Raw genomic sequence first — 12,328 nt, 5'->3', positions numbered from 1 at the left:
GGAAACTCAGAAGCTGGGGCCTTTGATGATGGCTGTCAACTAAGCCTGCAGTTCTTTCCATGTTTCCTTCCATGTGGCCTCATTTGGGCTTCTTTGCAGCATAATGGCAGAGTACTAAGGACAGGCGTCCTGAAAGAGCTTCCTGACAGCCACAGTGCCTTTCATGACTAGCCTTCTGCAAGCTTTCTAGCATCTTCTTTTTATCCCTGGTATTCTGATAGTCCATAACAGTGTTTGGAGCATAGGTTCTTCCAATCTGGAAATTAATGTCTTTTAGTTCTACAAATGCTGATGTTATTTCTCTATTAATTTCCTGCCTCTCTCTCTTCTCTTTCTCTGGAACTTTTATGAGTAGATGTTGTATTGCATGGGTTGATTCTCTAAGACTTATTTATGTTTTGGTGTTCATCATGGCCTCTTTGTCCTTTATCTTCCAGTCTTAGTATTAATTATGTCTTTTCTCATTGTTACTTTCTAAGAGCTCTTTATTCTCTGATTGCTAGTTTTTCAAAGCTTTCTGTTCTTGTTTTGTGACTATAACATTGTTATTTCTCTGAGGATATTAATAATAGCTTTCTTTTTTTTTTAAAGATTTATTTATTATTTATTTTTGGCTGCGTTGGGTCTTAGTTGCGGCACACAGGATCTCCGTTGAAGCATGTGGGATCATTTGTTGTGGTGCGTGGGCTTCTCTCTAGTTGTGGTGTGCGGGTTTTCTCTTCTCTAGTTGTGGCGCGTTGGGTTCCAGAGCACGTGGGCTCTGTAGTTTGAGGCATGTGGGCTCTAGTTGAGGCACGTGAGCTCAGTAGTTGTGGCACGTGGGCTTAGTTGCCCCGTGGCATGTGGGACCTTAGGTCCCTGACCAGGGATCGAACCCACATCCCCTGCATTGTAAGGCGGATTCTTTACCACTGGACCACCAAGGAGGTCCCAATAATAGCTTTCTTTTGATACTTTCCTTTAGTTTTGGTTCATTATTTCTTCTAAGTTAACCTTTCATTTTGATTTGAAGTCTGTTTCATATAGAATTTTTTTGTTCAAATGTTGATTCTTTGGTAGGTTCACAGTTAAGAGGGAGGCAGTAAAAAGCTATTTGGAGACTCTGTGTGCACAGATGGGACTTACTTCCTGGTACCTTCACTTACAAGCAGTTGTAAGTGATGCACCAGGCGTTTGGTTAGGGAACCTCCAGGTGTAAATGTGTCTTTTTTTCTGGGGTTGTTCAGTTTTCCCAAAGAAAAGTCTTCCGGTTTCTTGTCTGGAACCTATCAGCCAGGCTCTGGTGGCAGTGAGGGAGGGGAGAGTCAAGTGGGTTTTTCTTCTTTTGAAGACTTTTCCTTAGTCATTCTCTCTTTATCTCTTTGCCTCCCCCTCACACCCTGCTATCATACTTGTGTTTCCAAAGTTGCATTTTTCTCTCACAGTCATGTCTTCTATGCCCTATTGCCTGGCTGAACAGTCCACTGCTGTATGGGTTGAGAAAAGGCCCTGGGCTCTAACCCAGGACTTTGAACCAGTTTCCTGTGGTCAGCCCTGTGCTTCAACCCTGCCCCCCACTGAACCTGGGGTTCAAGTTGTGAGCCTCTCAGGGTTATGAAGAGATCAACCTACTTGCCATTAGCATCCTTTATTCAGACTCTGGAAGTTGTAGCCTTGTTGCATCTTCATTGAAATCTCTCGCTCGTTGCTGTTACCTCCTTTGTTTTCTCTTTAATTGCTTCCTTGTTAATTTAGTGGGATCTCTGGATAAGAAGAAAATCCTGTGATGAATCTCTCTTCTTTCCCCAGAAGTCTCACTTACGTATTTTTAAATAAATTACCTAATTATATTAGACTTTGGGGATTGTACCTTTACTCTGTGGAACTAACTTAACAAAAGGTAGTGTGCAACAGTTCCAAAGAGAACAATGCAAATACATTTTAATCTTTTCAAATACTGCTTACTTAAAGGGCATTGACTGAAATAAATGGTTTTACTTTCTATTTTGAAATAAATTCAAATTTACAGAGAACTTGCAAGAACTGTCATACTCCTATATCCTAGGATCACCAGTTAACATTTTGCCATATTTGCTTTATCATATCACATATATATATTTTTTTCACACACATACACACATATATATATATATATATATATATATATATTTTTTTTTTTTTTTTTCTTGAACCATTTGAGAGTAAGTTGTAGATGTTGAGCCCCTGTACTTATATACTTCTGGTATGTGTTTCCTAAGAAATACATCCATAGTCACAGAAAAATTATCCAAATAAATCTAATACTGATGCAGTCCATATCCAGATTGTTCCTTTATGTCACCTTTTTCCCCAGTCCAGGATCTATTCACTTATCTCTTTAGTTGCCTTTAATCTGAAACAATGTGTTAACCTTTTTCTTTCATGACACTGGCAGCTTTGAAGAGTAAGGGCAGTTATTTTACAGACTGTCCCTCTGTTGATATTATAATATTTAATTTTGTGGTGCAATTCTTTGTTTTTCCTTGTAGCTTTTAGGAGAGTATGAGTCCCTTGGAAAAGAACACGAAAGAGTAAAGGTAACAGTTGATCATTCATGTTCTGAACTTCCTGTCGGGGCAAAAGCATTAGTTTGGAAGTCGAGAGATCTGACCCTTTCTCCCTTTCTCTTCCCCTCCTCTGTCCCCATCTGGCTATTTGAACTAGACCGCTCACTTATCCTCTCGTGTCAGTTTCCTTATTTTCAAATATCTGTCCATTTAACTCACAAATTTGTTAATTTAACAAATATTTATTGAATGGCTATTGCATTTGAGATGAGATGAAATTTTTAGAAGAGGATAAAATACCATACAAATGCAAATAATTATTTAATACTATTTAAATATAAGGTTTTGTTTTTCAAAACATTAGCTTTTTGTGGGGTTGAGTTAATTATGTTTAAATTCTTAATTAAAACTTTGTTTGGGATCTACGTATTTGAATTCATTGAAACCCCACAATAAGTAAGTGGGGTCCAAGTAGTTCTGTTGCATAAAACGCAGGGTTGTGATTATTCAAGGTTAGTGAAAAGGCCTGCATAGCTAGGTAGCCAAGATGTCTGGGGTTTCAGGGGCCAATTGTTATATCTGAAATCTCATCATTGCAGGTATTCGCTTTGCCATTTACTGAGGTTTTAGTCAAGTTTGTGTTTAAAATATGTCCATTTTAACACTGTTTCTAATCAAGCAAAGCATAATAGGCTTTGCTTATTAAACAGGGGGCTGACACACAGCTATTTGTATAAACCAGTATTTTGCTCTTCATTTTTTCCCTTGAATCATGTATATTGGCTCTGTGGCTGATGCCATACTTGCTGAGTATCTGCATAATTTTCTTTGTAGCTCTCTGGTGTAGTCTTAGATTAGTTTTACATTATGCGTTTTAAAATAAAAGGAGTGCATCTGAATATCTGTCTTCAGTTATCTGAACCCTCCCTTTATTTTCATAGGATACATTAAGTAAAACTGAGAACAAATTGCTTGATGCACACACTCAGGCTTCTGATTTGAAAAGGTAAAACCTATTGTCTTACTAATAAGCAAATACCGCTAACTGTCCTTTCAGGCCTTAAACATGTGTCTGTATTAAAAGTGATGAAAAAAGCTTTTCTTGGGGATTTTTAAGCACTTTGAGATTAGATTTTAATCCTCACCTTCCCTTCACCTGGAAATACATTTGATTTTAGCCAAAGAGTTTTAAATGATTAGAATATATTGGTGGCTGTGCCTGAAAGGTGTGCGGGTCCCCAAACATTATGTATTTACTTAGCATAGGTAAAACCTAAGTGATATTAAATCGTTGAAAAGAATTTTAAGAAGTAGTCTAATTCACTGAATTATCTTTGTGCTCCAAAAAGAAAATAGCATTCACACCAATTTTGTGGTTATCTACTTTCTTAAAGACCTGGTTTGAGGACTGTATTCATGATCTGATTTGCTTACTTAGGGAAGGAACAGTCATTAAGTTGTCCCTATGGCAAATGATTAGATATTTCTAATTGGCTTTAGTGTATATTTTTGTAGTTTTATTTGGAGAAAAGTGTTGTCCCTGACTTAGAGATTTTATTGCACTCTTAAGGACTTCTCATAGGGAAGAACAGGAACAGTCTAGCTTTCTTGTCTGCTCAAGTCTTTTCTGTGAAGCATTCAATTCTAGGGATCGTTTGTTATCCGTTTGGTATAAGCATTAGCTCTGTTAGAGCTTTCTCCCTCAAACCTTCCTTGCGACAGAGTAGGTAAGAATTTAAGTTTAAAAGATGAGATGGAGACGTATTCAAAGTTTTAAAAGACAGAAAGAATGCCAAGATATCCACAAAACAATTAACTGGTCACAGTGCTTATTTTCTCTTGGTAAGCTTGAAGATAAGCTTTTATTCTGAACACAGCACAAATCAGATGAGCTGCCTATAGGTTGAGAGTTGTTCAGAACAGGAAGTTCTTTTTAATAGCTCTGCTTCGGATGGTAAGCCTGCTTCCTCTTTTGTGAGAGCCTTACCCGTGTATATGTCATATGAATACATACCTATTAGAATTAAGCATGTTAGAATTGCAATTTATTTGATTGCTGAATTTATTTTATTTTTATTTAATTTATACTGTGTTTTTATCTGTAGTAAAATTTCTAAATTTTTTTTTTTACTTTCTGTATTAAGTGTATGTGTTGTTCCCTTTTCCTGCAGTTGTAGCGTATGAAATGCTCCTTTGTAGAGTTTCTTCTATTTGCCTTCCTATTTATTCTCCCTGATTTTTTTCAGCTTTTTAAAGTGTAATGTGGCTTTTTACTATGAAGAAGGTTTATGCATGTGCAGCTCTTTTGTCACCCCTTTCCTAGAAGTATCTGTTAAATAAGTAATTTGTAGTTGAGCTGTATTTTAAGTTTGTTGAAATGTACTTAATTTATCTTATTGCTTTTGAATTAGAACAATTTCAAAACTTGAAGCTCAGGTCAAGCAAGTAGAGCATGAAAATATGTTAAGTCTTCGTCATAATTCTAAAACTCCTATGAGACCCTCACGTGCCAAGTAAGTTACTTCGTTTAATCTCTCTGTAAAGCTAGTAATAGGCGTACCCTGTAATTGAATTGAGACACTCATCTGTCTAAATCGTGAGGAAGACACAGATAAATGTCATCACAGAACCTGATGCGTGAAAACATCTAACTGTTAGATATTGAGAAAGCTCATATGCAGAGGCATTTGCCGAAAGGTAATGTAGAGTCAGATTGGGAGTGACGAGAACTGGGATGCTTTATTTGTTTTTGACTCTGCCCAGCCGTGTGACCTTAGGCAGATCACTTCATTTTTTGGAGCTCAGTTTTATCATCTGTAAAAACAAGGACATTGGGTTAGAACATCTCAAAAGGTCTTTTAGCCCTAAACTTCCAGAAATTTTATTCCCGTGTTAATGGAAAGAATTATGAAGGTGGATCTGCATTAGGTTGTGTGGATTTTTCTTTCTAGTTTTTCCAAATTAGCTTTGTTATAATCTAAGAGCATTATCTTGATGATTCATTTACACAGTAAGTTTTTTTCATATTAGAATTGTTTTTATTGTGATTTTGATGTAAATAAAGAGTATTAAATGAGTAGGTCATAACTTCCTAATATTGATGTTTTATCAGAAAAAGATTAACTTGCAAATGTCAACCTAAGTTGTAATTGTCAAATGAGAAACATTTCTAGATCTTTACTAATTAATATTAGTAGGACATAATGAATTATTGAAAGGTAAGATAATGTAAATAACTGAAATTGGACATTTGAGATTGAACAAAAAGGAGGGCTAAAGTTGGAGTCAGGGAGGGGCCTTTCTGTGGAGGGACGCGTTAGTGGAGAGGGAAGACATGCAGAGTCGTTCAGGTGGGAGGTGTGGAGGGAGGGGTGTTCCAGGCAGAGACAGGGCTCTTGCTGAGTCCTGAGGTAGAAAAGCGCTTAGTCTCATGTTTGAAGAACCCAGAGGAGGCTCATGTGGCCTGACTGTTCCCAGCAAGGGACAAAGGAGCCCCAGATAAAATCACAGACCCATCATACATCGCTTTCTCAGCCAGGGTCAAGGGTTTGGATTTTACTGTAAGTCCATTGGGACACCTTTGACGGGTTTTTGTTTTGTTTTGTTTTGTTTTTTTGTGGCACGCGGGCCTCTCACTGTTGTGGCCTCTCCCGTTGCGGAGCACAGGCTCCGGACGCGCAGGCTCAGCGGCCATGGCTCACGGGCCCAGCCACTCCGCGGCATGTGGGATCTTCCCAGACCGGGGCATGAACCGGTGTCCCCTGCATCAGCAGGCGGACTCTCAAACACTGCGCCACCAGGGAAGCCCGGGTTTTATATAGTAAAATTGTGTCCCCTGATTTCTATTTTTTTAATGCACCTGCCACGAGGAGGGGAAAAGAGTAGAAGCAGAGAGACTAATTAGGCTATTGCAGGGCTAGGAGAGAGATGGTGCTAGCTGGGTGGTGGCCATAGAAATGGACAGACGAGAAGGATTTGAGAAGATTCTGGATGAATTGGATGGCAAGGTAAGAAAGGGAGGCGTCAGGTCAGTCCTTTGTTTCTGTCTTGAACAGCTAAAGGTGTAGCATTGAACCAGGGAGGAGATGGAAAGAGCAGACCATGGGGTAAAGATCAGAATTTACGTCTTGAAGATTTTCGTTTGAGATTCATGTAAATTCCAAGTGGAAATCAAGCAGGTGATGATAAATTTCCGTTTGGAGTGCAGAAATAAGGCTGGAGTTATAAATATTGGAGTCGTCTTTCTAGATAGGGCTTAAAGCTATTGGATGGATGCGTCTGTTTAGTGAGAAGCAAGCCCAGGACAAAGCTCTGAAGAACCCCAGTGTTTTGGTGTTGGGTAGAGAAGGAGCTGGCAAAGGAACCTGAGAAAGACTGAAGCAGCTGTTAAGAGAGCCAGTGAGATGAGGAATGGGGGTCTGTTGGATTTGTAAGCTGGAGGTTCCTGATGACCTGGAGAGCAGTTGGCACGGAGTGACCGAAGCGGAAGGCAGTGGTGAATGTATTGAAGAGTGAATGGACACAACCTAGATGTCTAACAGCCTGAATGTCAGTATATTGTGATACATTTATGCATAATACTGCTCAACATGACAGTGCACAGACTAGATTGGTGGTTGGCAAACTACAGCTCCCCAGCCAAATCTAGCCTACTGCCTGTGTTGTTTTTTTTTTTTTTTTTGCTCTGGGCTGCACGGCTTGCAGGATCTTAGTTCCCTGACCAGGGGTTGAACCTGGGCCCACGGCAGTGAAATCACGGAGTCCTAACCACTGGACTGCCAGGGAATTCCCATACCACCTGTTTTTGTAAGGCCTGTGAGCAAAGAATGGTTTTTGTTTTTAAATGTTTGGGGAAAAAAATCAAAGAATAATATTTCATGACACCTGAAAACTATATGAAATTCAGCTTTCAGTGTCCAGAAATAAAGTTTTATTGGAACATACCTAAGCTTATTCATTTGTGTATTGTCTATAGGTGCTTTGTGCTGCAGTGACAAAGTTGAGTAGTTGTGACAGAGACTGTCTGGCCCATAATACCTAAAATATTTATCGTCTGGCTCTTTACTCACAGTTGCCAACCCCATAACTAGCCTGTCAACATGGTTTAATCTTAAGAACATAATATGGAACACAACAAAAAACTAGTTGCAGAAGAAATTGGGTACTAGGTATATCGACTTTAGCATGTACATCAGCTCTGCAGATCTTACGGGTCATACAGGTGGAGTAAAGGTGTAGAAGCGCTCCTGGGGATGCTGAACACAAATTAGCATGAACGGTTGCTTTTGGGAAGAATGAGGTTGGAAAGGTACACAGGGGACTTCAGTTGTATCTGTATTGTTCCGCTCCGTAGGATTCTAAAGGATATACGGCAGAGAATCAAGATTTTATAAAGCGGGTTGGTTGGTGCCTGAGTATCATCTGGATGTCTTCATGCTTGAACTATTTTACATTTAAAAAAAATTTTTATTTATTTATTTTTAGCTGCGTTGGGTCTTCGTTGCTGCACGCAGGCTTTCTCTAGTCGTGGCGAGCAGGGGCTACGCTTCGTTGTGGTGTGCGAGCTTCTCATTGCAGTGGCTTCTCGTTGCGGAGCATGAGCTCTAGGCGAGAGACCTCTAGAGTGCAGGCTCAGTAGTTGTGGCGCACGGGCTTAGTTGCTCTGTGGCATGTGGGATCTTCCCGGATCAGGGCTTGAACCCGTGTTCCCTGCATTGGCAGGCGGATTCTTAACCACTGCGCCACCAGGGAAGTCCTACATTTTTTAAGTGAACAGGAACCAATAAAGGGTTAGTATCCAGAATATAAAGGACTACAAATCAAAAAAAAAAAGAGAACCTCCTCAATAAAAAAGTGATAAAAAATATGAACAAGCTGTTCACAGAAAAAGAAACCTAAATGGCTAATGAAAATGAAAAGATGGTCATTTCACTAATAATCAGAAAGTTGCAAATGAAAACAGTAATGGGATACCACTCACACCATCAGACAGGCCAGTCATTGTAAAATTTCACAAAGATATGAAGAAACAGGAACTCTCAAACTACTGGTTTGACTGAAAATTGGTACAGCGCATCTGGAGGGTGATTTGTCAGTATCCAGTAAGACTGGAGGTGAGCACACCCCAAATTCCACAGTTCTAGTTTAAGGTGTTTACCTTGGAGAAATTCTGACACATGTTCAATAGAGCATTGTTGAAAGGTGATACATTAGAAACTAAACATCCACCAACAGGAGGAAGGATAAATGACTTGTGATGCAGTCATACTGTGGATAAACTATTAAAATGGTAGAGCTGTAGATATTAACATGGGTAAGTCTCAAACATAATGTTGAGTAGAAAAAGCAGCATTAAAAGGATGCGTACATTATGCCCTTTATGTAATTTTAAAAATGCAAACAACCATATATATGCTATTTATGTCTTACAATTAAAAACACATATGGTAAAGATGTTAGCATTTATTAAAACTAAGTATGGGCAAGTGCTTGTTATAGTACTCTTTGTAATTTTCTAAGAATGTTTGAAATGATTCTTAATTTAAAAATTGAGGGGAAAAGGAGTGACTGGGAGCTGAAATGAAAATACTGATAGATAAAAGAGGCAACTCTTAAAAAGTTTGGTTGTGAAAGGAAGCAGAGAGAGGAAGACAGGAGTTCCTGTCCCGTGGTTTCTATTTTCTCTCTGGAGTGTGATGCAAGGTTATCACCTGACAGTCAAGGCTGGGGCGAGAGGTTTGAGGAGAGTGGAGAGGGTGTCAGATAGTCATATTGGGGAATCGGAGCTCCTTAATTACGGGAAGATGTGTTGGCAGCCAGCGTTGGGTGTCCACTTGAGATAGTGATGGTGATTCTGTGGTGATACCCCAGTCTACACAGCTGGGCAGCTTTTGTCCAGCAAAGCTCAACTGTAGGAGTACAGACACAGAAGAAAAGTGAGCTCATTGTAGTCAGACAGGCTTAGGTTTGCTGCCAGTCAGATGCGATGGCAAGTGAGCAGGGAAGGGGGTCCAGGCGATGAGTACTGGTTACCAAGGAGCGTGGGCTGGGGTGGTGGTCGGAGTGGGGTGAAGAGGAGCCCGACAGCTAGGAGGGGCTGGTGCCCAGGGAAGGGGAGGCCCAGGGTCGTGGGCCTCGCGGTGAGAGCGCCATGGGGATGCTCGAGCACGGGAGCCAGAGCATCTTTGGAGCTGTGATTTCTGAAGGGAGCTGCCTTCTCTGGGATGATGCGTGCAGTGAGCGTCCTCTGAAGGGGCGACTGAACAAGGGAGTCGGGTCGTCGGCAGGAGTTGGGAGCAGCTCCCGTGTGCGCATGGAGGCCGCGCCGGATGAGGGCAGGAGGCGGTGTGGAGAGGATGAGGCCTCGAGTGACCGGAGTGTATGGTGGGGTGAGCCTCAGTCGGGCCGGGCTTCACAGTCACAGGGAGGAATGTCATGGTCTAGAACTACACTGTTCAGTACAGCAGTGCTGGCCACCACAGCTGTTTAAATCTAGCTGCGTTGCAAGCATTTACGAGCTCGTGTGTATGTGGCCGGTGGCCACGGTATTGTACTGTGCACATGGAGGGCGTTTTCTGTCTTCACAGAAAATTCTGTCGGCAATGCTGGTCTGGGAGGAACAGGCAAGGTGCTCTTGCTTCACCTCAGGGCCCTGAGCTCGACGGGGCATAAAGGGTGTGAAGTGCGGTGAGGGGCTGGGCCGGGGTGTTCGGAGCCGGGTTCACGTGACGGTACCTAAATCTTGACTGTTCTTCTGAAACCAAGAATAACAATTCAGTTGGAGCTGAAAACTGTAAAATAGAGTTCATCTAGCTAAAATAAGATTGTTTTATGCTGTTTTTAAATTCCTGTGTAAATGTGGAAATAATATTTCAGAGCAGGTTGTTTTCTGTATGTGCTCAGTCTAATCTGGAGCGCAGACCATGCAATGCCTGAGAACACTTCTCGTCCTCACAGCACGCTGGCGAGCTCCGACGTCAGCCGGCGGAAGTGGCTGATCCCGGGAGCAGAGCATTCCATCTTCACTGGGCAGCCTCTGGACACGCGGGACAGCAAGGCAGACAGCCAGCCGGAGGACACCTGCTTTGCTGGGTGAGACAGCTCCGTCGAAGATCATATTTAGAGACTGTTAGGTTTTCTTAGAGATTTCAGTTGCCTTTCAAAGTTCAGGAAGTTGTAAAGAACCATCTCCTTGTTCCTTTTACGTCTTAATTTTGAGGATCTGATTTTTACTTTATTTTGAAACGCTAGTGCTTTTCGGAAATTTTCCTTCTGTAGGCCTTGAGGAGCTATCTCCACCTGTGCCGCTGGCATAGTGCTGTGCCCTGTGCACGGGCTTACAGTTCGGACAAGAGGTTGGTCCTCACCCTCCAGATAGCTGAGCCCCCCATGAGCAACCTCGTTCATTTACTCCAGAGTGCCATATAAATATTATATTTCTGTATGCTCTAGGCTGTGAAAAGGATTGGGAAGCACTGTTCTATTATATACAGGCTCAATTTTATTGATTTGCCTTGTGAAGCATACGTATTCATTGTGGAGTAACTGTCAACCCTCATGGTATTCCCCTAGTAATCCCGGTAAACCATCTTAGTTCAGGCTGCTACAACAAATTACCCTTGACTGGGTGGCTTAAGCAACAAGCAGTTATGTCCTACAGTTCTGGAGGTGGGCAGTCTGAGATCAGGGTGCCAGCATGGTTGGGTCCTGGTTCTGTCCTCACATGGCCTTTCTTTGGTGCATGTGTGTAGGGAGAGATCAAGATGTCTCTTCCTTATTTTATAAGGGCACTAATCTCAGCTTGGGGGCTTTACCCTCATCATCTCATCAAAACCTAATCACCTCCAAAAGGTGAGGACAAGAATTCGTCATAAGAATCGCGTTCAACATAAGAATTCTGGGGAGACACAAATATTCTGTTCATAGCACCGTGTGTCTTACAATTATTATTTAAGGTACCATTCTCCTCTGGAAAAGGATCCTTCACCTGGAAGTTCACCAACAAGTTTATTGATAAAAAAACAAAGAGACACTTCAGACACACCAATCATGAAAGCTTTGAAAGAACTTGATGAAGAAAAAGTATTTAAAAATTGGGGCACACAGACGGAGAAAGAGGATACCTCAAATAGTAAGTATTTTATTCCTTGTTTGATAGAAATATAGATATATAGATCTCTTTCTCCCCCAATTATATTGCCTTCTTAAAATGAAATGCCTCAAGTAATAAAATAAAAAGTTAAATTTATTTTTATGCTGTTTCGGCCCCATTGCAGACAGTTGAATCCCCTAGTTGTTAATTTTTTTTTAAGTAATTAATTAATTAATTTGGCTATGATGGGTCTTAGTTGCAACACGTGGGATCTTCATTGAGGCATGTGGGATCTTTTGTTGCGATGTGCTGACTCTTCATTGTGGCGCGCGGGCTTCTCTCTGGTTGTGACGTGTGGGTTTTCTCTCACTAGTTGTGGCGCTCAGGCTCCAGGCCGTGTGAGCCCAGTAGTTGTGGCACTGTGGCTTAGTTGCCCCGCGGCATGTGGGATCTTAGTTCCCCGACCAGGGATCGAACCCCCATCCCCTGCATTGTAAGGTGGATTCTTTACCACTGGACCACCAGGGAAGTCCCCCCCAGTTGTTAATTTATCATTGTCATCACATAGGTACCTTTTCAAATGACATATTATGTTCTGATTATTAAAGATTTACGTGGCATTCTTAAGGATATTTGAAAACTTTTCATATCAATTTGTCTTACTTGCACACATCAAAAAGTTACGACAGGCATTTGGTGTTCATAAAGTGAG

The 12,328-nt window shown here is 41.3% G+C and overlaps 1 protein-coding gene across 11 annotated transcripts in view; it reads left to right on the top strand.

Moving 5' to 3' along the window:
* Positions 1–12,328, top strand: part of MPHOSPH9 (M-phase phosphoprotein 9) — a 54,816-nt gene that overhangs the window by 32,136 nt on the left and 10,352 nt on the right. For 10 of the 11 annotated variants that reach the window (XR_004486977.2, XM_012535535.3, XM_033440790.2 and 7 more), the window contains 5 exons: positions 2,508–2,555; positions 3,467–3,531; positions 4,937–5,038; positions 10,482–10,616; positions 11,480–11,655. Coding sequence is in view for 10 of the 11 variants with exons in the window: in XM_012535535.3 (XP_012390989.2) it covers positions 2,508–2,555; positions 3,467–3,531; positions 4,937–5,038; positions 10,482–10,616; positions 11,480–11,655 (526 nt within the window). In the remaining variant the exon portion in view is untranslated. Of the gene's footprint in view, positions 1–2,507; positions 2,556–3,466; positions 3,532–4,936; positions 5,039–5,908; positions 9,461–10,481; positions 10,617–11,479; positions 11,656–12,328 lie in introns of those variants that run through there. The other variant, XM_033440801.2, reaches the window with a different exon arrangement.

The sequence above is a fragment of the Orcinus orca genome, chromosome 15 (genome assembly GCF_937001465.1).
Source record: "Orcinus orca chromosome 15, mOrcOrc1.1, whole genome shotgun sequence".
In the NCBI taxonomy this organism is placed as follows: domain Eukaryota; kingdom Metazoa; phylum Chordata; class Mammalia; order Artiodactyla; family Delphinidae; genus Orcinus; species Orcinus orca.
The sequence above is the reverse complement of the archived record's forward strand: the minus strand, read 5'-3'. Positions and strand labels throughout refer to the sequence as shown.